Source organism: Leucopleurus acutus (genome assembly GCF_964270905.1).
Source record: "Leucopleurus acutus genome assembly, chromosome: 9".
In the NCBI taxonomy this organism is placed as follows: domain Eukaryota; kingdom Metazoa; phylum Chordata; class Mammalia; order Artiodactyla; family Delphinidae; genus Leucopleurus; species Leucopleurus acutus.
The window spans coordinates 91,107,976-91,135,405 of NC_139144.1; the positions used below are offsets into that span (position 1 = coordinate 91,107,976).

At 35.5% G+C, this 27,430-nt stretch overlaps 1 protein-coding gene across 1 annotated transcript in view; it reads left to right on the forward strand.

Moving 5' to 3' along the window:
- AGBL3 (AGBL carboxypeptidase 3) overlaps positions 1 to 19,202 on the forward strand; it is a gene marked incomplete at its 5' end in the record, with an annotated part of 88,224 nt that extends 69,022 nt beyond the window's left edge. The window contains 8 exon segments of the mRNA XM_082846026.1: positions 1,245 to 1,281; positions 1,284 to 1,301; positions 2,747 to 2,813; positions 2,815 to 2,816; positions 12,115 to 12,162; positions 13,342 to 13,557; positions 18,718 to 18,821; positions 18,823 to 19,202. Coding sequence (XP_082702152.1) covers positions 1,245 to 1,281; positions 1,284 to 1,301; positions 2,747 to 2,813; positions 2,815 to 2,816; positions 12,115 to 12,162; positions 13,342 to 13,557; positions 18,718 to 18,821; positions 18,823 to 18,975 — 645 coding nt within the window. The 3' untranslated portion in view covers positions 18,976 to 19,202.
- Between the last annotated feature and the right edge of the window lie 8,228 nt (positions 19,203 to 27,430).

The window sequence follows — 27,430 nt, forward strand, 5'->3', positions numbered from 1 at the left end:
AAGGAAGAGGGCTAAAAAATGACATCAAGAGTTCGTTGAATGGGCTTCCCTGGTGGCGCAGTGGTTGAGGGTCTGCCTGCTGATGAAGGGGACACGGGTTCGTGCCCCGGTCCGGGAGGATCCCGCATGCTGCGGAGCGGCTGGGCCCGTGAGCCATGGCCGCTGAGCCTGTGCTCCGCAACGGGAGGGGGGCCACGGCAGTGGGAGGCCCGCGTACCGCAAAAAAAAAAAAGTTCATTGAATCAAGTCTTATTACAAGTGAATTTTTTTCAGCCTAATTTCACCCCTTGTCTCTCCAAATTCTTTATAATGATTATATAATATTGCTACTTTTAACTTTGTGTAATTTTTTCTAGAATATTTCCTTTGCTCTCTCCCTTTAACAATCAAGTTTTGATTTTTACAGTTTCCTCCCATTTTTATCCTGATTATGTCAATTTTTTTTTTTTGCTGCCATTCAATTTCATCTAAAAAGAGGATTTTAGCTTTTAACTATTTCATAGTCTACTTTTTATCATGAGTTGGTATGCATTACATCTTGGCAAAATATTTTCAGTTCTTTTCTCAGGCCCTTTTGGGAAATTCTTTCTAATATCCACATAGCACAGATGCAGAAACAAAAGCTGGGAATCATTTAAAATGTTTTCACAATCACATAATGATTTGTAGACTACTCAAAATTAGCAGTCATAATTCTGCGGTGTTTTGTGTCTCTTTTAATCCAACTGGATCATATTGGCAAGTATCTCCTCTCAAGGTAGACAGCAATGTCATGTGTATGATCTTTCTTACTCTGAACTTTTTTATAAGCTACAAGAAAATACTTTTTCAACTTTTCTATATAAACATAGTTTTGTAATTGCTTATACCTTTTCATACAGTTTTATATAGTTTCACTCATTTCACACTTACCTTGCTACATCTTTATTCTTCTCATTAAGTGAGATTATAAGCATATATTTTTGTCCCTTTCTCATCATAAATAAGTTCTATATGAAGTAAAAAATTTTTAAACTCCCTTTAATGCCAAAATACAATATTAATACTTCTATCATTGTTGTAGAAGAAAAGTAGTGTTGCAAAAGACAGTAAAAGGCTGTGATTTAAAAGATTGTTTTTGTCCATTCTAAATCTATGAGGATAAAATGAGAAATGTTGAAAATTACGATAAATCATATAAAATATACCTCATTTTCATGTTTATAATATAGTACTGCCTTCCTTCTGGTTCTGTGTTCCATTAGGTTTGTGAAAAAGGAAATTTAGTTCAAAGACACAAGAATCAAATTCTGATGTGACAGGTAATGTTCTGCTTTTACCCTCTCATAAACAATTAATTCATTTCCTCAACAAACACTTTTTTGTGCTACAGCTTTGAGGTTATCACCGTGCTTTGTGCTAGGGATATTAAGACTATACTTTACCATTTCTTAGTCCCAGGAACTCATCTTTTAATAGGAGGAGACAAACAAGTTAAGCACGGTGTTACAGGTGCAATGCCTGTAGTCTGCACAGGGTAAGGGAGCACAGAGAAGGGAGTGGTCAGTTAGACTGGAGGGTTGGATTGAGTGGTCCCTGTACTTGAGAGATATCGCCGATTTGAAAGATTTTTCCCAAAACAGAATATAGGGATTTTATGTTTTAAAAAACATCTTGGTCCTTTTGTGATGAGCCAGGAGAGAAATTAAATTTTGGATTATTCATTTGCTTCTGTAGGAATCTGCTAAGTCTAAGTCTAACATAAATCTCTGAATCTCTAACATTTCTGGTATATTTTTTTCTTAATTTTTATCTCATTATCTTTACTTGAGGTCCTTTGAAAAATATTCATAAAATTTAAACAATATTTTAATTTTGTCTAAAATACTTCTTTAATTTTATGTGTGTATATATTAATTTTTATACATTTATACCACACTTATTTTCAAAGAGAATTTCAGGTAACTTAATTAAAAGTATATATACAAGTACATAAATCCACTTAGTTTATGATACAGCAGGCTAATTAAAAATAGAAATGGAAGTAAGAACCACACCTAGGAAACGAGAGAATTTTATTATAATTAAGATGGTTACTTCATTGAACTTTAAATTATTCTTTCTCATAGTGATCAGCCAAGCAAATCAGTCACTTTTTATATGTAACTTTTATATATTCTTCTGTTAAATTTAATGTCAGAAATTAAAGAACACATTTTAGAATCCTTATTTTAGACTTTTTTCTATATATGTGTATAGAAATTGTGTATAGAAATTAATTAATGTTAATTAATCACAGGTTATTAATCTTCAGGGTTTTTGGCAACCTATGTTTTCATTTAAAAGTACAGGATATTATTAACTTCTTTACATGTTAGTAAATGGTGGCAAAGTATTCCATTGTATTAGTGAACCTTTATTTAGCCACCCCCATTGTTAAACATTTTTTTCTGTTGTAAACAACAATGAAGATGTTTAACTCCCTATTTGTGTATATTCTTAATTATTTATTTATAATAGATTCCTAGAAAGGAACTGCTGACCCAAAGAGTATGAACATTTTTTAGACCTTACTATAAATAGCAAAAATGCAACAAAAATCATATAAGATTTGAGAACTGTTTGTATTAATTTCATTGAGCTAAACTACTATTTACATATTATCTGCTAGCATTTTTCATTTAGAAAAAGATAAAAATATGAAATGTAAAAGAGTCAATGAACTATTTTCATGCTTATACTAATGAACTTTTACCATCTTTTCTAGATACAAGGCCAGATATATCAGATGACTGTACATTTGATTATTTCAGAAGACAGTTCCCTAATCAAGGTTTGTGAATAAGATGGGAATATAGACAGTAATGTGTGGTCACCTATCATCTGAATGTAAGCTATTTAATATGTATCTGGTTAAGATTTACACATAAGAAACTAGAAGATTATCTTCAAATCGGACAGCCAAAGAACAATTCACCTTCCCAGAAATTCTGAATCTCAAATTTTTATTTTTCTCTCTAACTCTAGAAATATAAAAGACAGTAGAACTTCCTTATATGTCAACTTGATGTCTTGTAATTTTACTGAGTCGAAAAAAAAATATTTTGAAAAATATTATTTTCAAAAAAATATTATTCATCTCATTGTCTAATCTTTTCATTCCCATCTCATTGAATCTTAAAGCAGAGAGAAACCCTGAGAGCACCCTACTCTCACCTCCTACTGATGACAGGACCCAGGCGCATCCAACTTTTGATTGACTACACTTGGTGACAAGTAGTTTACCAAATTGTAGTCACTTCATTCCATTGTTAGAGAGCAATGTTCTTTTTATGTTGAGTTAGAAACATATGTCCCTGTAAATTTAATTCACCTCTTTAATAATACAAAGCAAAAAAGAATGAAAAGACCTTAAAGGTAAACATTTCTCATTTTCCCTAATTCTCCTTGAAATAATAAGAACAAATATAATGCCTCTTCCACATGACAGACCATAAATATTTTTTTAAAGCTATCATTTCCCTGACACTTTCCTTCCATTTCTTTCAGCCATCCATAATGTGATTCCCTTTACTATTATATTTTACTGTTTTCTATCACTATTCAAGCTTGAATGAAACTGAACACAGTATTGCAGATGTCATCTAACTAGGACAGCCATTCCTTGGTATCTGTGGGGGACTGGTTCCAGGAACCCCACGGATAGCAAAATCTGAGGATGCTCAAGTCCCTTATATAAAATGGCGCAGTATTTGCATATAACCTATGCATATCCTTCAGTATCTCTAGATTACTTACAATACCTGTACAATGTAAATGCTATGTAAATAGTTGCCAGGGCACAGAAAATTCAAGATTTGCTTTTTGGAACTTCTTGGAATTTTTTTCCTACTATTTTTGATCCACAGTTGGTTGAATCCACAGATGCAGAACCCATTGATATGGAAGCCTGACTGTATACAATAAATTATCATTCTCATTTGCTTCTTTCTATATACCAGATTTCCATTAATGCAGTCTAAGATTACATATGTTTTTTTGAAAATTATCCTAAAATATTGACATATTGGATTTACAAATACTCAAACCTATAAAGTTTTATTTTCATAGTGCCACTGCTAACTTACGTCTCCTCCATTCTCTACTTCTTCAATTTTGGTTTGATATCTTGGTCCAGTGTACTGAGCCTTAAATTTATTCTTGTTAAACTAAGTCTTCTTAGATTCAGCCTTTCATGAACTTGATCTTGATTATGTCATATTGTTGTACTATATACACGTGTATATACCTTATACATATATACAATATATAAATACATATCCTATATCTGACCTCTTGTCAAAGCTTCAGCTTCTTTATCTGTTTATGTCTTCACTTAAATGTCCCTTATAGCCAAATTCAAATTCATCTAATCCCACATTGAATGCTGTTCCTTCTGTATTCACTGTAACTTTGGTAGCAGTACTATCTATATAACTACCCAAGCTAGAAACCTAATAGTTATCTTTTTTCTTCTTTCACTTCCACCATTCATATCTAGATAGCCACTGAATCCAACTGATTTTACCACATAATCCCTTTTGTCTCCACCTTAACTACCATCATTCTTCTCAGTGCTTATTTATCAGAAGCACTTTAGATTTCTAAGTGGTCTCCTTGCCACCAATATTGTCATCCTAATTCCACCTCTCATACTACCATAAAAGCAATCTATCAAAAACAGAAATCTGATTAATGCTACTACCTGAAGCCTTTCAGTAATTCCCAGTTTTCTAAAGTAATTCCCAGTTTTCTAACAGTGGTTGAAGTTGGCACAGTCCTGAGACTTCAATTTGTTCTAGGCTTTCTCTTTTCAATTTTTTTTCAACTTTTAATTTTTAAATAATTTCAAGCATAGTACAAAGAGCTATATCTATCTACCTACCTAGCTATATTTTCCGCCCAATCCATTTTTTGTAGACATAATGCTCCTTTATTCCTAAAGGGCTTCAGCATATATTTTCCAAGAACAAGAACATTCTCTTACATTAAAATAAGTAAATTCAACTTTGATACAATACTACTTTGTATCATACTGTAGTGAAATTTTGCCAAATGTACCAATGATGTCCTATAGGGCACAACTTCTCCCTGATTGAGGCTCATGGATTGCATTTAATTGCCATATCCCTTTATTCTCTTTTAATTTGGAACATCTGCTCAGCCCTTCTTTGTCATTCACAGCACTGGCACTGTGAAGATTATGGGCCAGCAGTCTTATAGAATGTCTGGTTTTAAAATTTTAGAATTATCTGGGGAGTTTATGATAATCCCAGCTTTGAATTCTGGGTTGGCCTTTGCTGTCAACCCCCAAATCTGCATTTTTAATAAGGTACCATAGATAATTCTGATGTTGATGATCTGCTCTTTTCGACTCACCACATTGGGAACTATAGTGAGAGTCGGTGGGAGGCCAAGCATTTGGGACCTAGCCCATCCAACCCTTATTCATCCTGAGTAGCTTTCATGTACAATTTTTCTTCCAATAATGGTCTGTTACTTTAAAAACAACAAAAAAATTTTTTTGACAACCACTTGCTGCATCAGAGAAACCAATTCCCTAACATGACGTACAAGACTTCCAGTGAACTGGCCCCGACTGCCTCTCCAGTTTTACCTCTTGCCATTCTCTGCCTTTTCCTTTACACTGCAGCAATGATGATCCTCTTGTGGCCTCAAAATACATCAGTCTTCTCACCTCCTTGCCTTTTGCTCATTCTGTCTTCTCTGCCTGAAACATAATTCTCCCTCTTCAACTAGATAAGCTACTTCATCATTTAAGGAGTAGGTATCAAAGTGTAATAAGACTCATACACAGTTCATTACAATAAGAGTGAGATAGACTGAGTGATAATGATATGCACAAATTGCTCTGGTTGCTCAGAGAAGGGCATGTAATCCAGCCTGGAAATCTCAGGGAATGTTTTCCTGAAGGAACTGATCCTTAAATTATGATCATGATTATGATGGAGTCTTAAGTGATAAGTTAGGCATTTAGCAGCAAGAGGAGAGTCACTTCCTTGAATTCTTAAAAGATTAATGTCAATGGTTTTGTGATCTTATTTATATGAAAATTCTTGCCTTACTTGAGATGAACTATGTCTGGGACTGAAGATAAGGCATTCAGAGCCTTTTGACTCCTGACGTCTCTCACCAATATTTATTCTCCCCTGTCTAAACAGAAGAAAACTCTATTCAATAGAAAAGACAGGTGCAACAGAGGAGCTGAGGGATTCTGCTCTTTGTCATTGATCAGTATTTTAAAATAATCCCAGCAGAACAAATCTAAACATTATTTGATATATTTTCATTCTGAATATAGCTAAGTAAAATTTACTTCTTTTTCTCAATACTTCTTCATATCTGAGTTCATCTGGTGTTTTAACCTTCCTGATACTATTCTCCTGTGGCTCAGTCACTCTCTTATAATCCTCCTTTGTTACATAATCTCCTTTCCATCTTTGTTCATGTTCTTTTAAAAATCTGATGTTTATCTGCTTTGCAGAGGTCTCAACATACTAGCCGATGACTGTGCTAGATACTGGGCTACAATGGAAAAAAATATATAGTCTGTTCTCAAGAAGCAGAGAGAGTGACAAGTAGACAGTAGAAACATAACGGGATAAATGCTATTTACTGTGCTGTGATATTATACAGGAGTTGTTTGGGGATAAGGGAGTTATCAGAGAAAGTTTCTCAGAAAAGGTAACTGTTACGGTTCCAGGGCCCAAATAAATAAATACTATTTTTTCTTTACCAGGTTTTGAATCTATTAAAAATTAAGACAAAAGAGTAGGGCAAAATACTAGCAAACTGAATCCAGCAACATATAAAAAGGATTATACACAGTGACCAAGTAGGATTTATCCCAGAAATGCAAGGTTGGTTTAACATATAAAAATTATCCACCTCCAAGAGTAATGTAAGTAAAAACAAAAATAAACAAGTGGAACCTAATTAAGCTTAAAAGCTTTTGCACAGCAAAGGAAACCATAAACAAAACGAAAAGAAAACCCACAGAATGGGAGAAAATATCTGCAAACAAAGCGACCAACAGGGATTCATCTCCAAAATATACAAACAGCTCATGCAGCTCAATATTAAAAAAACAAACAACCCAATCCAAAACTGGGCATAAGATCTAAACAGACATTTCTCCAAAGAAGACATACAGATGGCCAAAAGGCAAATGAAAAGATACTCAACATCACTAATTATTAGAGAGATACAAATCAAAACTTACAATGAGGTATCACCTCACACCGGTTAGAATGGCCATCATCAAAAAAATCTATAAACAATAAATGCTGGAGAGGGTGTTGAGAAAAGGGAACCCTCCTATACACTGTTGGTGGGAATGTAAATTGGTACAGCCACTATGGAGAACAGTAGGGAGGTTCCTTAAAAAACTAAAAAAAGCTACCATATGATCCAGCAATTCTACTCCTGGGCATATATCCAGAGAAAACCATAATTTGAAAGGATACATGCACCACAATGTTCATTGCAGCACTACTTACAATAGCCAGGACATGGAAGCAACCTAAATGTCCATCAGCAGAGGAATGGAAAAAGAAGATGTGGTACATATATGCAATGGAATATTACTGAGCCATTAAAAAGAATGAAATCATGCCATTTGCAGCAACAAAGATGGACCTAGAGATTGTCATACTGAGTGAATAAGTCAGACAGAGAAAGACAAATATCATGATATCACTTATACATGGAATCTTAAAAAATGGTACAAATGAACCTATTTACAAAACAGAAATAGGGTCACAGATGTAGAAAACAATCTTATGGTTACAAAGGGGGAAAGGTGGAGGAGGGGTAAATCGGGAGATTGGGATTGACATACACACACTACTATATATAAAATAGATAACCAACAAGGACCTATTGTATACCACAGGGAACTCTATTCAGTACTCTGTAATGACCTATATGAGAATAGAATCTATAAAAAGAGTGGATATATGCATAACTGATTCACTTTTGCTGTACAGCAGAAACTAACACAACATTGTAAATCAACTATACTCCAATAAAAATTAATTTAAAAAGAAATAAAATTAAACAACGTAATACACATTAATTGAAAAAAGAACAAAATGCACATGATCATCTCAGTACATGCAGGAATAATGTCTGGCAAAATCCAACATCCTTTCATGATTTAAAAAAAAATACGCAACAAAGTAGGAGTAGATGGATGTTCCTCAACCTGATAAAGGCTATCTATAAAAATCCCACAGCTAGGGCTTCCCTGGTGGCACAGTGGTTGAGAATCTGCCTGCCAATGCAGGGGACACGGGTTCGAGCCCTGGTCTGGGAAGATCCAACATGCCGCGGAGCGACTGGGCCCGTGAGCCACAATTACTGAACCTGCGCGTCTGGAGTCTGTGCTCCGCAACAAGAGAGGCCACGACAGTGAGAGGCCCGCGCACCGCGATGAAGAGTGGCCCCCGCTCGCCGCAACTAGAGAAAGCCCTTGCACAGAAATGAAGACCCAACACAGCCAAAAGTAAATAAATAAATAAATTTAAAAAAAATCCCACAGCTAATATCATAGTTGATGGTACAAGACAATGCTTTCCCCCTAAGATCAGGACCAAGACAATGGAGGTTTAGGCAGGGCAGTTTGGAAAGAAGAATGAATACAATGCATCCAGACTGGAAAGAAGTAAAATTACCTCTATTTGCAGAACACATGATCTTGTATGTAGAAAATCCTAAGGAACATACATACATACACACACACAACCTACCAGAGCTAATTATCAGTTCAGCAAGGTTGCAAGATAGAAAATCAACATGCAAAACTCAGTTGTAATGGGTGAATTGTATAGTATGTGAATTAGATCTCAATAAATCTGTTGTAAAAATCAATTGTATTTCTATATACTAGCAATGAACATTCTGAAAATGAAATTAAGAAAATTCCATTTACAAAGCATCAAAAAGAATAAAATACTTAGAAATAAATTTAACAAAAATAGTGTAATACTTGCATGCTGAAAAGCACAAAACACTGTTGAAATATATTAAAGAAGATTTAAATGAATGGAAAGATTCCCCCACACTCAGGAATCAGAAGACTTGTTGAGATGGCAATACTCACCAAATTGATACGCAGATTCAATGCAATCCTATCAAAATCTCTGCCGAAACAGAAATTACAAGCTAAACCTAAAATGCATAGGAAATGTAAAGGACGAGAATGACCAAGGCAATTTTGAAAAAGAACCAAGTTCAAAGAGTCATACTTTGCAATTTCAAAACTTACCACCAAGCTGCAGTAATCGTAACAGTGTGGTACTGGCATAATAGCAGATACAGAGATCAATGAAATAGAATTGAGAATACAGAAATGAACCCTTATATTTTTTGTCAATTAAGTTTCAACAAAGGTACCAAGACAATTCAATGAAGAAAATAAGAGCATTTACAACAAATGGTACTGAGACAACTAGATATTCACATGCAAAAGAATGAAGTTGGACTCATTCCTTACACCAATTCATTAATTCAAAATGGGTGACAGACCTAAATGTAAGACCTGAAACTACTCTTAGAAGAAAAGATAGACATATAATGTAAGCATAGTAAGGGGACTGCTAGCGTTAAGCTCCAACATGTAAAGGGCTGGATTTGGAGAGTAGACCTTTGTTAGGGAGAACGTTCTGGATAGTTTGCAATGCTTACTCTTCCCCCCCTCCAGCCACAGCCAGCCCCTTCTAGCCGCCTTGTCTCATTGAAAGGTAGGGGGAAGAAGAGCTAAGAAATGCCTATTAAGGTCACAGCCCAGGGACACAGACCCACTAAAAGACTAAGATTTAATAAGATTATAGGATGTTCCCTTTCCCCATACCTTACCACCACACCAACATGACTCCAGTATAAGAACAATGATTTACAGGTAAAAGAGCTGCAAGCCAGACATGTATTCTATCTGATAAGTGGTGCATAGGGAACCCCAAAGACAACAGGATAGACAAAAACAAGGCTATTATAGGAATTCCTATAATGTATACACACACACACACACACACACACACACACACACACACACATACCTAGCACATCATATTCAAACTTCAGAAAACCAAAGACAAAGACAAAAATCTTTGAATTTATCTTTCTCTGACTGACTTATTTCACCTAGCCTAATGCTCTCAAGGTCCTGTTGTCCCAAATGGCAGGATTTCCTTCTTTCTCATGGCTGAATAATATTCCATTGTGTGTGTGTATGTGTGCGGGAGTGTGATTTGCTATCCTGTGATAATGAGGCTTTCATAATGAAATTTTTTGGTCACGTTTTAGTTTTCTCAAAAAATGCAGAAGCACTTAATGAGATTTTCGACTTTACAGAAATGAAAGAGGCCAGTTTCCTTAGACCTGTGCCAATAAGGTGGCTATCATTGTTGCCAGCCATAGAAAAGACATTAAAATGTTAGTCTGCCATTAAATCGCATTTTCAACATGTGGGACAAGAAGAATGGCTTTCTCTAATTTGCAAATAGTTTGAGATGGGAATAGAGGAAAGGGCTACAGTAAAACAATTTATATGCTGTTTCTCTAATTCTGTTTGATGATCTTTGAAGAGGTCATATGGAGCACAGAAAAGGATGAACTGCACCTCAGTGGTTTGACATTATATGTAGGTTATGACAGAAACTCATACAGTGAAAAAAAATGACATTTAGGAGGAAGTAAGACTGACTCAGAAGTCAAAAATATGTCACCAGAAAGGGCAGCCAAGTTAAACAGCACTAAAAACTGTAATTTATTTGAAATCCACCTTCAGTTTAAGTTCGAATTACCTCTGTGCTTTAAAAACCTATTCTCTGAGAAAGAAAAGTTTACGTACAGTGATATCCAGTGTGCTTCAGAGTATCTAAAAACAGTGGACATTTTAGACATGGCAAACACTACATGATGAATTTAAGGATGCAAAGGGCCAAATGCCCTAAAGCCAGCCTACTAAATTAAGCCTGTAGATATAAAGTGGATGGACATTTTTGTAAAGCTGGAAACTAATTCCTTACAAGTCTAGAAACCTGCTATTAATAAGTACGGTCATATTCCATGATCAAATTCCCTTGTTGACAGGATATCTAACTTGCTGTCATTGCATTGGCCTGCCACCAGGGGTCAGCATAATGTGGGGCTTCATAAGAGCAGACCTCAGAGGCCTTGACTTTGAATGTATTCAGTTTTACCACTACATAAAAGAAAAGAAGGATATCCTGAAGGCTGCAGGCAGTTCAGAGAAGTATTACTGGAAGAGGACACACAAAGAGCAAAAATATCCTACTTTATCATGGGACATAAAGAAATGTCAGTTTTTATTAATTATAAGTAATGTCTGTTTACTTAGCCCCATTGTATTTACATTCAACTTTTTAAAGGTCTTATATTTATGTATCTTAAAAAGACATAATATGGCCTATAAAATGTAAATATCCTATAAAGAGTTAAAATCTGTATCAGAGGAAAAAACTATTTATAATGTTATATTATTCTCACACATACTATTTGTTTAATTGGTTCCACTATTAATAACTACTAATTGCCACTGTTAACTAGTCCTACTGTTTTCTTAAATAATGGCATTTATGTAACAAAAAAGCAAATACAGAATAATATATAATTTAAAATAAATGCCTAATTTATATTTTATGTTAAAATAATCATGTGTGTATAAGTATTTATTACATATTGTACTAATTTTTTGGTCTGTTGTAGCTGTGTCTTGAGTTGGCACTCTAAAAGTTAGTCACCCTACTACACATGTAGATGGCCTTCATAGAGCCTGACATGCAGAATTCAGTTCTGAAACGCTTGATAATTATTGGACAGGTATTTCTACTGTTTGCTCTTCTCTTGAAACAGTTTGATTTAAAAGCTTCCAGAGGAAGTATTCACTGATATATTTCATATGTCTGAATGAGATAATGTCAGATTAATTGAAGATAAACTCAAGCTAGCCATTAAATATATGAATGAGGTAATTGTGAAGAAAGTAAAAAAATTGTTTTGTTAACCTTAAAACCTAAGTTCAGAAATTTTATGGTATATTCTCTTTTTTAGCAAAAATACCTGGACAAGCCCCTTCTTGGCTTCTAAAAAGATATCTTGGTTTCTAAAAAGAGGTAGGAGAACTACACTTCATTTCTTCTACCAGGTTACCTTACTCCCTTTCCTCTGTCTTATAAGATTTTTATTTTGCATTAAAGTAACAGCTAAAAGTGACGTTTTAATAACAATTGCTAATTGTCTCCTTAGAGTCTACATAGTGTCTGTGGCTAGGTCAGTTTTATACACAGGAGTGCACATATGATGCATTTTGAATGGTTCTGAGATTTCAGCATCCCTAAAGTATCCCTAATGGATGCCTTAACATCTGCAGTTAGACAGTTATTTCTTCTAAGCAATTACCATTGCTGTATTTGAGTTTCTCTTTTTAAATAGAAATACTTCTGGCATAAGATAGTTGCTTAGAATGAATACTATCAAATGTTTTACTATCTATAATAGCAATTGAAGCATTGGTCACGTAGGGATTATACTAGTACCTAAAAATTGGAAAAGGAATAGAAAGGGAAGTCAGGGATAACATAGATAAACTTTGTAGTTTTGTCTAAACCGGTAATTATTATACCACTAGCCCCCCTGGCAAGTTTCCCTATCTCTAGGAATAATGATATGAACAACCACCTGAACAGTGGATTTGTAAGTATTTTAGAATAGAATGAATTTGCACAACAGAGGAAACATGGTATGCCTGTTCTCCCTTCCTTGGCCTCTTTTCTAAGAACTTGGTTTCAGCTCAATAATGGTTCTGTTGAAATATGTAGGCTCTCTTGCCCCCAAAACCTAGAAAATTAGGTTAAGAAACCATCTTTGGCCATACCTGTACTTGGATCTAGAATTGATTAATTTAAACTAAGACTTAACTTTTTAAAATATATTACTTATCTATGGAAAGAAATGAAATAATATATCAACATAAGAGAAGGTAATAGATAAAGTAGTGGAGTTAGAAGATATGTATTCTAGACCTGCCCCTCCTTATTAGCTATGTTATCTTGAACAAATAGCTTAACCTCTCTGATTCCCTAACATTCCCTTACGTTCCCTCTCTGATGTAAGATGGGGATAACACTGGCCATCCTGCCTGTATCACAGGACTGGTGAGAGCCCCAAGTAAGATAATATCTGTAACAATACTTTGCATACTGTGAGATGTAAAATACAGATATAACATGGCATTACATTACTCTTGATTAGATAGTTCATTGTTGACATTGAAATCAGAGTACCTAATTTCTTTCAGCTCCCAAACTATGATTCAGAGGCTTAGCAAAGACCAACAAAGATATTTTTTAGAAACTGATGAGAGGCTGGTCCAGGAAACAATTCAGCCCAGAATCAATGATTTGTATGGAAACTGTGTCAAAGTGACATCCTTGAAGTGTCCTATGAGCAAACAAACTCCCATCTGGACTGAGAAGACAAGGATACCAACAGAAGGTTTTTCTTTTTTGTTGTTGTTTAGGAGTTTAATACTATATACAAAGGTGGCTTTCACTGTATCATCATTAATATTGATAAATCCTATGAAATTTGGATTATGGGAACTTTTTATAAACAGAGGACAGCCATTTTATTCCTGACTCTGTAAAGTATTTGTCTTATTTAATTTCTATATAAGTTGAATATAGAAGAAAACTGTTTGCTTAATATAGCCTTGAAAAATCAATTTAATTTCCTTATTCCCATCACTTCCTTGTTATTGATGCCCTTTCCATATCATAGAATAAAAAAGTAATGAGCTGATACACACAACATGGATGAATCTCAAAATCACTGTGCTGAGAAAAAGAAGCCAGACACAGAAAAGTAAATACTATATGAAATCACATTTATATGAAATGCAAGCTAATCTATAGAGACAAAAAGTAGATAAAGGTTTCCTAGAGTAGGAAGGGACAGAGTAGGGAGGAAGGAAAGAATGGACTGTAAAGGAGCATCAGGAATCTTTTAGGGATGATCCTCTCTAGATCTTGTTTATGGTAATGGTTTCACAGGTATTTACAACTGTTGAAACTCCAGGGTGTTGGGCCAGACCAACTAGCTGGATTGAAGTTTCATCCGCCAGATGGCAAAGATCAAGTGGAGGAGCAGCAATTCAGGTTAGACGTGTTGCTTTTTAAATGCCTTTTAGACACTGAAGTGGAGGTACTGAATAGGCAGTTGGATATATGAGTCCAGCATTCAGGGAAGAGATCTGGGCTGAAGATGCATTTGGGAATTTTCAGCCTATAGATAGTATTCTAAGGCATGGAGCTGGATGAGATTTAAGTGAGTGTAGATATAGAAGAGGGTTAAGGAGCAAGTCCTTGGGAACTCTAACACGGATGGATCAGGAAAAGAGTAAGAACCCAACAAAAGAAGACTAAGAAGCCCCCTCTGGGGTAGGAGGAAAAGCAAGAGAATGTGTTGTCCTGGAAGCTAAGTGAGAAAGTGTATCAAACAGAAGGGAATAAGCAGCCAAGTCTAATGCTTCTGATTAAGTCAAGTGGATTTACTATTGGATTTTACAACATGGAGGTTTTATTTGGGATCTTGATCAGAGAAATTTCAGTAGAATGATAGAGGTGCAAGTCTAATTAAAGTGTATTTTAAAATAGGAGCAGAGAAATTGGAGACAGGTAGTATTTACAGAATTTTGCTGCAACAGGGAGATTTGTTTTTCAGTTTTTCCCACTGCTGCCACCACACTGCTTAATTTAAAATTTGTTTCTCATCTTTCCCATCTTCCCTGAGCTGAGATTCTCATGGCTTTTTTATTATATTATCTCTAAACATGTCCTGATGAATCTTGATGACATATGAATAAAAATTCTACAATCTTCTTTTTTACTGAAGTAAATCATTTCAGAGAGTTATCTTTTGTTATTTTTTGCTGTTGTCCCTTTCTTTATAATATATACATTTAGGGCTATAAATTTTCCTTCACCTCCTCACCTGTATAATTCTCCACCTACTACAATCTAGCTTCTCACCATAACAATGATATTATTTCCAAAGTCATCAGCTCCTATCATACTTGACTTCTCTACTGTTGGTTAATTCCAGAGCCTTAAAACTCTCTCCCTTCATTCACTTAGCAATTCCAACGGACGTATCTGTGGAACTTCTCTTTTAGTCCTGTTTCTCTGCCCATTCATGTTTGGTGTCCTACATGGGCTTCACTTCCTCTGCCTGAATTTTAAGTGGGCTATTCCCCAGTATTCCATCCTTTGGTCTCTCCTCTTCTCACCACATACTTTATTTCTGAGCACTCTCATCTATACCTGTAGCTTCAACAAACAACTGCTGATCATGATCATATTTTTTTAATCATCAATATAGGCATCTCTTCTGAATTCCATACTGTGCCTACTGGAATTATCCTTGTTTTTCCTCACAGATACTTCTAATACAACTTGCCCACTGCAGATCTCTTTCTCCTGCTGCATTCCATTTCTCAATCAATAATACTGCTGTCCTCCTGTTATCTAAATAATAGCCCAAGACATATCCTAATCTTCTCCATCTCTTTGGTATCCAACAATGAGAAGCTCTATCAATCTGCCCTCAAAGATTCTCTTGACTCTGCATTTCTTCATCATACTGCTGCTCCTTTAGTTCAGACTCCCTTTCTGCCTCCCTTGAATTACTGCATTAGCCTCCTAACTTGTCTCTCTGCCTCAACTCTCACTTTTCTTCAACCTGTCATCCTCCTGGTTGCCGGCGTGATCTTTCAAAAATGCACATCTAATTATATCACTTCCATGTATAGTTTTCAATGGCCTCCTAACAATTCCATTTTTAAAACATTAAGCATCTACCAGTCACAAATTATTCCTGTCTCAGGAAATCTCCCAAAAGTACTATTATTACAAGATCTCTAGTTTTGAACCACTTATTCACAGCTACCTGATTTCTAGTCATTCTAAACCATACTTGTGATTTCCTGAATGTGCCATGTTAGTCCCACTATCTAGATTACTACCCTTTTTTTTTTTTTTACTTAGCTGACATAGCTATGCATCAAGACTCAGATTAATCAGGAATTAGGAATATTTCCTTTTCCAGCTCTAAGTATGGCTAGAAGTCCCTCTTCAGCAGTCCTTTAGTAAGTACCTTGCCTTATCTCTATAGATAAATATTCTAATTGATGCTTTACTTCTCTCTCTCTAGTCCCAACTGTTGGCATATTAAAGGCAAGGACTATATTTTTCATACCTATTTACCAAACCAAACATAATGCCGGATACATAATAATGATTCAGTGAGTATTTGCTGAATGGCCTAGGAATGGCTTCTCAAGAGACTGTAGGTAAATTCAGTTTATTTGCCAGCACTGCCAGATATTGTAATCATACATACCCTCAATCATTGTCTTTCAAGACTAGCTTAATTCAGTGAGTGCTTTAGTCATCTGTTTCCTTTCTTTTTAGTAATGGATAATTCCTTTTTTAAAAGCATTATTGTGGATATTTCAAGCATAAACAAAAGTAGAATAAAATAATGAACCACTGGTGCCCGTCACCCACCCTTAATAGTTATCAGCATCCTGCTATTCTTGTTTCATCTATATTCCCACTGCTTTTTTTTTTTTTGCTAAAGTAGTTAAAGCAAAGTCAGCAAATCATATTGTTTTGCCCATAAATAGTTCAGTGTATATCTCTAACTAGATAAAGCATAATGTATTTCTTGCTTTTATTCTAAGTGTATTCTACTTTTTCTTATGCTGTCTACATATCAATTTAGGCATCATTATGATAAGTAACACTGCTACATCCTTTAAAATGTCTACCTATTTTCCTTCAGGCTTTACTTAGGGTTCTTTTTTCCCCCTCTCTCTACCTCTGTATATTGAACTATTTTTAATTGTGTTAAAATACACATGACATAAAATTTACCATCTTAACTATTTTTAAGTGTCAAGTTCAGCAGTGTTAAGTACATTCACACTGTTGTGCAATCTCCAGAACTCTTTTTGTCTTGCAAAACTGAAACGCCATACCCATTAAACAACAACTGCCCATTCCTCCCTCCTCCCAGCCCCTGGCAACTATCCTACTTTGACTGACTATTCTCGGGATCCCATATAAGTGGAATCAAATATTTGGAAGACAAATACAGTATTTGTCTTTTTGTGACTAGCTTATTTCACTTAGCATAATGTCCTCAAGGTTCATCTATGTTGTAGCAGGTGTCAGAATTTCCTTCCTTTTTAAGACTGAATGACATTCCATTGTACATACACCACATTTTGCTTATCCATTCATCCATCGATGGGCACTTGGGTTGCTTCCACCTTTTGGCTATTGTGAATAATGCTACTATGAACATGGATGTACAAATAACTCTTCAAGACGCTGCTATCAGTTCTTCGGGGAGTATACCCAGAAGTGGAATTGCTGGATCATATGGTAATTCTATTTTCAATTTTTTAAGGAACCACCATACTGTTCTCCACATTGACTACACCATTTTACATTCCAACCAACACTGCACAAGGGTTTTAATCTCCCCACATCCTTGCCTACACTTATTATTTTCTGTTTTTTGACAATGGCCATCCTAATGGGTATGGGGTGGAATAAACACTTTTAAAATGAACTTTATTTTTTAAAACAGTTTTCTACACATTTTAATGTTATTATACTCTTATTATCGCAATTAACAAAATAATTCCTTCATATCATCTAATAAAGAAGGAATTTCTAACATGCTCTTACCATAGTTTTCACTGTATCTCCATCCTTCTGTTTCCTCAAACAGAAGCTTTGGAGCCACCGCTGATTTCACTCTTCTTTTCTCACCCCACATCTAAGTCATTAGAAAATCCCAAAATATATTCAGGATACTTCCCTCCCCCCCTCACTTCTCACTGTTCCGGCAACTGCCACCACCCTGGTCCAAGCTACCATCCTCTCTCCTAAATTATTTCAGTAGCCTTCTAAGAGATCTCCCTGCCTGTTTACCCTTACCCCTGTTCAATCTGTTCTCAACTCATCAACCAGCATGATCCTCTTAGAGCAAATCTCAGATGTGACACTCCTCAAAGCCTTCCAGTGGCTCCCTGTTTCACACTCAGTAAAAATCAAAATCCTTATAATGGCCTGTGAGGCCTTATGTGAACTAAGTCCAAGTTACCTATCTGAGCTCATATTACCTTATATCTTTCCCTTTGTTCATTCTGCTTTAGTCACTTGTCCCATCTTGGTGTTCCTTGAACACACTAACATGCTCCTAGCTCAGGGCCTTTGCACTTACTATTCCCCTTGCCTAGAACGCTCTTCCCTCTGCTTGACTGCTTGACTGCTTGTCTCATTCCTTAACTCCTTTGACGTGGAAGCTTCACAGGGAGGCCTTCTCTGAACACCTTTTTAAGAACAGAAGTCAGCCCCTCCCCAAAGAATTCTCTATTCCCCTTCCCAGCTTTATTTTCTCCCGTAAATTTTTTATTATCTGACATAGCTTATTTGTTTGCTTATTTTCTGCCTCATAATTAAAGTATAAGCTTCAGATGGATATGAATTTTTAGATAGAATGTTTGGCAGATAATGCTCAATATGTAATTGCTTAATCAATTCAGTTTATATATCTATACGTATTTTTATGGTTGCTCCCCAGATCTGCAGTACAACTTAAAAAGCAATATGAAAGAACGTCCATCTTTCCAAATCAAGAAGCCTGGAGTAAACTGGACAGATGATGAAAAAAGAATCTACAGTGATAAAAAAAATAGCTGAAACTCAAGAAATATTGCAGTATTTGCTCCCCATCATGAAAAGCACTAAAAATGTGCAAACTACTCAGAGAAAACAGATACTCAATCCAAGAACCAACTTTCAAATCCAACATAAGTCAATACAATTTTGTCATTCTTAGCTATTTAATACATATGCTCTTTTATAAGGAAACAAGGCTTATTAAATTCATTATCCTAAGAAACAAACATAGGCTTTTAAAAATACTGGCAGCTACACCATGTTTGACAAAGGGAGAAAGGCCCAAAGCCTTAAGAAAACATTGGATATGTGAAGGAGTACGTTTTCAGGCCTTATTTGATTGTTTGTTTACATGAAACCACTCATTAATTTGGATCTATGAATAAAGTATGCATTAATAAAGTATGACCACAGCCTGACTTGAAATTTCTTAGGTGTGTTTAAACCTTATAATCCTAGGGGGCAACTGGAATTAGAAATAATTAACCGGAGCTACTTCAGCTTATTGATATTCAGAGGAAAGCAGGAAGGATAAGACCAGATTTCTTTTCAAGATTATAAAAAAGAACCATCACTAAGGCCAAAAGGAAACTCATATAAATACAAGTAAGACAATGACAAGCTGAAAACGATAAATATAATACTAATATTATCAACAAATTTTGATGAAGTATTTCTATGTGCTACACACCATTCTGTGTTTACACACACAAACACATTTTACATTCTACACATAAGGAAATTGAAGTACAAAAGGTTAAGCAATTTGTTCAAGGTCACACAGACAATAGGTAGCAATCGGATTCAACCCTAACTAGACATTTTGACTGCAGAGTCCTTCATCAGTATGCTTTGACATTTCTCTTCATAATATAAATGAAAAACAGAGGACCAATATACTTAATATTCAAAGACTGCCTACAAATCAATGATAAAATTATGAATATTTTAATAGGAAAATGGGCAAAGGCTATGGACCAGAAATTCACAAAAGGAAAGAAGAAAAAAATGGCCAATGATCATTTTAAAATGTTCGATCTCACTTAAATCCAAGGAGTGAAAATTAAAACAATAATGAAATTCTCTTCATTTTTGTCTATCAATGGAAGAATTCATTCACTGATTGTTGGAATATAAATGGGTACAATTTCTGGAAGGCAATCCAACAATATATGAAAAATCCGTAATATCTACATTCGTTTTGACTAAGAAATTCCACTTTTAGAAACTGATCCTAAGGAAAAAAACCTAGGAAAGGGCTCAAAGATTTCTGTAGTGATATTCATTTCAGTATTGCTTATAAGAGCCAAAGAGAAAGAAAAATGAATCTAAATGTCCAACAATAGAAGATTGCTTAAATAAATTATGGTACATCCATAAAGTGAAAGATTATGTAACTATTAAATATATCAGTGTATATTTTAACATGAAACGATGTTCACAATATATAAGTGAATAAAAGCTGCAGACCAGTTTGATTTGGTATGGTTGCATTTATATATGACGTGTATATATTTAATGTGTGCATACTGTACATACTCAAACACATATATACCTAGAAAAAAACTCTGGAAGTACATATTCTCAACAGTGATTATCGTAACCATTGAAAGAGTAATGGCAGAGTATGATACTCCTCTTCCTGATTTTTTTCTAAATTTTTATTAATGCCTATTTCTTTGCTGTATAATCATCAAAGTAATAAAAACTACAAAAATAGGCAATTGGTGGCAGTTTCTAGTGGGATGGGGTAGCTATCATGCTGGAGAAAGCAGTGCCTGAAAGAAATTGAATGTAATAGGTCAGCTAATATGAGAGAAGCAAACAGTACAGGCAAACAAGGGATCAAGTATGATAATATCAGCAAAATCAAAAATCAGAAAATGAATAACAAAACACAATGGGCCTAGGCAAAGAAACTGAGGAGTTGAGAATCTGGATATAAGCAAGGGGTCTGAGAGGTGACAATTCGGCCATTGCTTGATTTTTAGGCATTATCTTCACAAGAGATTCCTTATATGCTTTGAACCTAGACATGTACTCATTGTGGTCTGGCCAGAACCTGAAGGTGTAAATAAATGGTAGTCTTTATTAATTAAGAACTCTTTGGTTACATGTAACAAAATAATTCAAGCTAGCTTAATCAAAAAGCATAACATAGGGTAGGGGGGAAGAATTGTAAGAAAATATAAGGCTATTCATGGAAATAAGGGAGAGAATGAACTCAGGCACGATTCAGGAAAGGCCTGGAACTGGGAATGGAAAGCTATCCGTCTTCAGTCTCTGCTTTTCTCTCTCTGCAGAAAAGTCTTCACACCCCTGACTCACAAATTTGTACCCTACAGCAGTTTCACTTAAAAGACTGACTCACTATCTGTCATTCCCAATTCTAAATTATAGGAAAGATAATCTGACTGGCAACTATTCCAGTGGGTAGAGGTCAAATAGTTGCAAACACGGCTGACTGAAGCCCTTACCCTTGTGGATCTAGAGGCAGTTCCCAGGAAGGGAAAATTTTGCCTGGGCTGGACACTTTCCAGAAGTATCTAATATAGGTATAGGTGGAAATAAGAAAAATTAGGGAAGCCAAAAGCAAAACCATTCTTAACAGATGATCTCACTATATATTTAACATCATCAAAATTGATATTTTTTGCTCTTAAAAGTTATTTCTTTATGGCTGCCTTTTCTCTGTTTTCTATATCCTTTACCTGACTGGCTCAACACACTGACATACTATTACATGATTACAGGGTAGAGTAAGAATAAGCAAAGAATGAAAAGATCACACCTTTGCTAAACCATTTTAGGCATCAATCCAAGTTTCGACTAAAGAAAGACTACTTAACTTATTGAAACAGCCTGCAGAATTATCATGCTTAAGGATATAAAATCTGAATATAATTATAAGACTGGAACTTAAACTGTTTTGTTCTTATGTGAAAATTAATAGGGTATATATAGGTGGATTACTAATCAATAGCATATTAGCAAAATGATTTACACCTCTTAAATGTATCTCTGATCAAACATTGGTCAGACGTCAAACATGGAGGAATAAATCTCATGTTTGGTATTCCATCTGGGAATGATGAAAATTCTTGAGAATTTTCAAATTGGAGAGTTTTTTCACTTCCAGGAAGATGAAGTAAAATGTATTTTCCCTACTCTTTCACTAAAAACAGTTAAAGACCCTAGACATTACATATAAAACAAACATAAGATAACTTTGAAAGGTGGAGAAAAGAAGGTAGACTAGCTAGGGACCTCAAGAGCCAAAGAATGGTAACACAGTGGTGAGTGGCCTGGGTTTTCTTTTTGCCTCATATATCCAAGAACTGGAGCTGAAGAAGCCACCAACATAGAAACACCAATGGACACAGACCAAGAAAAAAAGAAAGACAATAAAGCCTGCATTATACCAAAAGACCTACCAGGAAAAGGATGACCTACCAAAATAGAAAACATTTAGATAAAAACTGCACTACTCCAGCCAAACACTACGGATAAACAGTGGCTCCACTCTCACCCACATAAGCAGAAGCAGAGGGAGAGGTCTAGACTTCCACTCTTATAAGATTATAATGAGGCCTCTCAACCCCCCTTGTAGGTAGTGTCAAAGAAGGGCAAGTACCAAGTCAGGACTTTCATCCCCACTGGCCTGTAAAGACCCCCCGCCCCAGGGTGTCATTGGACACCATGTGGGGAGCTTAGACTTCCACACCCATTGGACAATAATGAGGTGTCTTTCCCCCTCCCCACTATGGTGGTGTCAGAGTAGATCTAGTGGACAGTCAGAACTTTTACCAATGCCCAGCGGTAATGAGACCACCTCTACCTCAGTATCAGTGGAGGCTACATGGGGAAATGAAACTCCCACACCTGTCCAGCAGGAATGAGAAGCTCCTCCCCTCTGGTGTCAGTGGAGTCCAAGTGGGGAATCTGGGCTTCTGCTTCCATCTGTCAGTAATGAGGTCTCACCCCTGCTACAGCAGAGTTACAAAAAGTCAGCTAAAACAGAAGGTTTAAATAAGATCCAGAGTCTCATAACATAATATGAGAATGTCTATGTTTTAATCAGAAATAAATCATCATACCAAGAACCAGGAAGATTAAAATTGATTAGAAAAAATAATCAGTAAATGCAAACAATGAGATGACAGTGACGACAGAATCTTCTGAAAAAGATTTTTACAACAGTCATGATAAAAAATGCTTCAACAAACACAAACACACTTGAAACAAATGAAAGAAAATATAAAGCCTCAGTGGGGAAAAACAAAAAAGTGGGGGCGGGTAGACAGAGAAGGAAAGAAAGAAATAGAAGGTAATAACCAAAGGGAAATTTTTGAATGTAAAAATACAATAACTGAAATTGAAAGCTCAGTGGCTGAACTCAACAGCACAATTGAGGGGACAGAGGAAAGAATCTATGAACTGGAAGAGATAGAACTACAGAAATAACCCAACCTGAACATCAGAGAGAAAACAGACTGGAAATAAAATGAACAGAGCCTCAGAGACCTGTGGGACTATAAAACAAGATCTAACATTCATATTATCAGAGTCCCAGGAAGAGAGGAGAAAACAGCAAGGCTGAGAAGGTACTCAAAGGTACTCCAAATTTGGCAAGAGACATAAACCTACAGATCAAAAAGCTGAGCAAACCACTAACAGGATAAACCCAAAGAAATCCATGCCAAGATATACCAAATAAAAAAATTTTTTTCTTGGCTGTGTTGGTCTTTGTTGCTGCGTACATCCTTTCTCTAGTTGCGGCGAGCGGGGGCTACTGTTTGTTGCTGTGCACGGGCTTCTCGTTGCAGAGCACAGGCTCTAGGCATGCGGGCTTCAGTAGTTGCAGCACCTGGGCTCAGCAGTTGTGGCTCATGGGCTCTAGAGCGCAGGCTCAGCAGTTGTGGTGCATGGGTTTAGCTGCTCCGCGGCACGTGGGATCTTCCCGGACCAGGGACTGAACCCATGTCCCCTGCATTGGCAGGCAGATCGTACCCACTGCACCACCAGGGAAGTCCAGATACACCAAAATTTAACTTCTGAAAACTAAAGAAAAAGAAAAACTCTTGGAGAAGCCAGAGAAAAATGGCACCTTATTTATAGGGGAAAACAATCTGTCTCACCATAAACTATGGAGGCTATGGAACTTCCCTGGTGGTCCAGTGGTTAAGACTCCACACTCCCAATGCAAGGGGCCCAGGTTCAATCCCTGGTCAGGGAACTAGATCCCACATTCATGCCACAACTAAGAGTTCACATGCCGCAACTAAGAGTCTGCATGCTGCAATGAAGATCCTGCACATGGCAACAAAGATCCCACGTGCCACAACTAAGACCTGGCACAGCCAAGTACATAAATAAATAAATATTTTTTAAAAACTATGGAGGCTAGAAAAAGTGGCACGATGTTTTCAACTATTGAAAGAAAGGAACTGTCAACCCATAATCCTACACCCAGCAAAAATAAAGGAGAACTCAAGAAATGTTGAGATGAAGGAAAACTAAGAGAATTTTTCACTAAAAGACCTACACTAAAAGAATGGCTGATGGAATTTTTCTCAACAGATAGAAAATAATTAAAGGAGGAACATCAGGAAATAAATAACATACTGAGCAAATGTACAGGTAAATATAATGGGATTTCCTTCTCTTCTTCAGTTCTGTAAAATATTTTGATGGTTGAAGCAAAAATTATAACATTGATATGGTTCTAAATGTATGTAAAGGAAATATTTAAGACAAATATAAATAAGGTAAAGGGAGATAAAGGGAGGTAAGATATCTACACTTCACTCAAACTGGTAAAATTACACCATGAGATATAAGTTATCCATATGTAATATTTAGAGTAACCACTCAAAAACCTATTCAAAAAGATACACTCAAAAACACTATAGATAAATAAAAATGGAATTCCCTCGAATATTCACATTATTCACAGGAAGGCAGGAAAAAGAAAACAATGAGAAAAACCTGAGAACAAACAGAAACAAAACAAAAAGGCAGGCTAACGTCCTAAGATAATAATAACTACATTAAATGTAAATGGTCTAAATATAACAATTAAGAGACAGAGATTAGAAAAGTGAATTTAAAAATATTACCCAGTGATATGCAGTCCACAAGAAACTCATTTCAAATATGACAGTGTAGGCAGGCTGAAAGTATAAGGATAGAAGACAATATATCATGAAAACAATAAACGAAAGCAGGAGTGACTATGTTAATATAAGATGAAGTGGGTTTCAGAGCAAAGAAAATTACCAGAGACAGAGAGGGACATTATACAACGATAAAAAGGTCAACCAACTAAGAACACATAGTGATCTTATATGTGTATGCACAAAACTATAGAACTACAAAATATGTGAAGTAAAAATTTAAAGGAGAAATACACAAATCCACTAATGATCAAATCACTAGATGGAAATGGAATAAGGATGTAAAAGAATTCAACACCACTGACCAACAAAATCTAATTTGCGTTTATAGTGTACTCCACTCAACAACAGATGAATATATATTCTTTTCAAGTATGCATGCAGCATATATCAAGATAGACTATATCCTGGCCGTAAGACAAGCCTCTATGTATTTAAAAGAATTTAAATCATATAAATCATATTTTTTTACCACAATGGCATCAAACTAGAAATCAATGCACAAAGATAACAGACAAACTCATGAACACTTGAAAATTATAAAACATCCTTATGAACAATTCATGAGTCAATTCATGAGTCTCAAAGGAAATAAAAACATATACTGAAACGAATGAAAATGAAGACAATATATCAAAATTTGTGGGACGCAGCTAAAGCAGGGCTGGGAAGGACATTTATAGAACTAAACACATACATTAAGAGGAAAAATCTCAAACCAATAAGCTCCAACTGTAAGAACCTATAAAAAGAAGAGCAAAATAAACCCAAAGCAAGTAAAAGGAAGGGAATAATAAAGAGATGAAATTCAAAACAGAAAAATGACACACACAGCATGTTCATGGATTAGAAAACCCAACTGAGTAAAGATGTCAGTTCTTCCCAAATTGATATACAAGTTTTATGTAATTCCTATCAAAATCCCAGCAAGATTTTTTGTAGATATAGAAAAGATTATCCTAAAATATATATACAAAGGCATTAAAATAGCAAAAACAATTTTGAAAAAGAAAGATAACATGGAAAGAATCAGTCTATCTGATTTAAAGACCTTTAATATAGCTACAATAATTAAGAGAATATAGTATGGGAAGAGGAACAGACATACACATCAATGGAACCAAATAAAGAACCAAGAAATAGACCCTATGCAAATATCCTTGACTAGTTTTGACAAAAAAGCAAAAGCAACTCAATGGAGCAGAAAAAGCCTCTTTAACCAATCTTGCTGCAGCAATTAAACATCCACAGGCCAAAAAAATGAACCTTGACCTAAACTCATACCTTAAACAAAAAATTAACTCAAAATAGATCACAGACTTAACTGCACAACATGAACCTGTAAAACTTTTAGAAAAAAAGAAAATCTTCAGAATCTAGAGCTGGACAAAAAGCATGATCCATAAAAGAAAACTTGATAAGTTGGAATTTATCAAAATAACAGCGTTTGCCCTTTGAAAGACCCGTTAAGAGGAAAAAAAACAAGCTATAATATTGGAAGAAATTAAAAAACAGCCCTCAAACCTAAAATATTAGACTCATGCAAGCTACACAGGATGCTCCCACATAAAAATAGCCATTCAAGACCACAATAGATATTTGCTTCTTCTAAATTCACAGAGTCAGAGGACTATAAGTAAAATGAAGAAGCAGAGGAACCACTCCCAATTAAAATATCAAGAGAATTTACCCTGAAAGAACAATGAAATAGATCTATCTAGTCTATTAGATTCTGAGTTCAAAAAGGAGATAATAAAAATACTGAAGGAATTAAGAAAGGCTATTGATAGAAATGCAGATTACTGTAAAAAGGAACTAGAAACTATAAAGAGTAACCAAGTAAAATTAGAAAATGCATTTGCCAAGACAAAAGCTGAGTTAAAGGCAATAAAATAGCAAACTGAATAATGCAGAAGAATGAATAATTGATCTGCAAGACAGAATAATGGAAATCACTCAATCAAAACAGCAGACAGAAAGACAAATTTAAAAAAAGCAGTATACGAGACCCATGGGATAACATAAAGTGTTCCAATATATGCATAATAGGGATGCCAAAAGGAGAAGAAAGAAAAAAGGGGATCAAAAATGTATTTGAAAAAAATTATGGCTGAACCTTCCTGAAATCTAGAGAAGGAAACAGATATCCAGGTACAGGAAGCACAGAGGGTCCCAAACAAGATGAACACAAACAGACCCACACCAAGACACAGCATAATTAAAATGTCAAAAGTTAAAAGATAAAGAAAAGATTCTAAAGACAGCAAGATAAAAACAGAACTCAGTTACAAGGAATCTCCCATAAGACTATCAGCTGATTTCTCTGCAGATACTCTGTGGGTCAGAAGGGAGTGGCATGATATATTCGAAGTCCTGAAAGGGAAAACCCTATAACCTAGGATACTCTACCCAGCAAGATTATAATTTAGAACAGAAGGG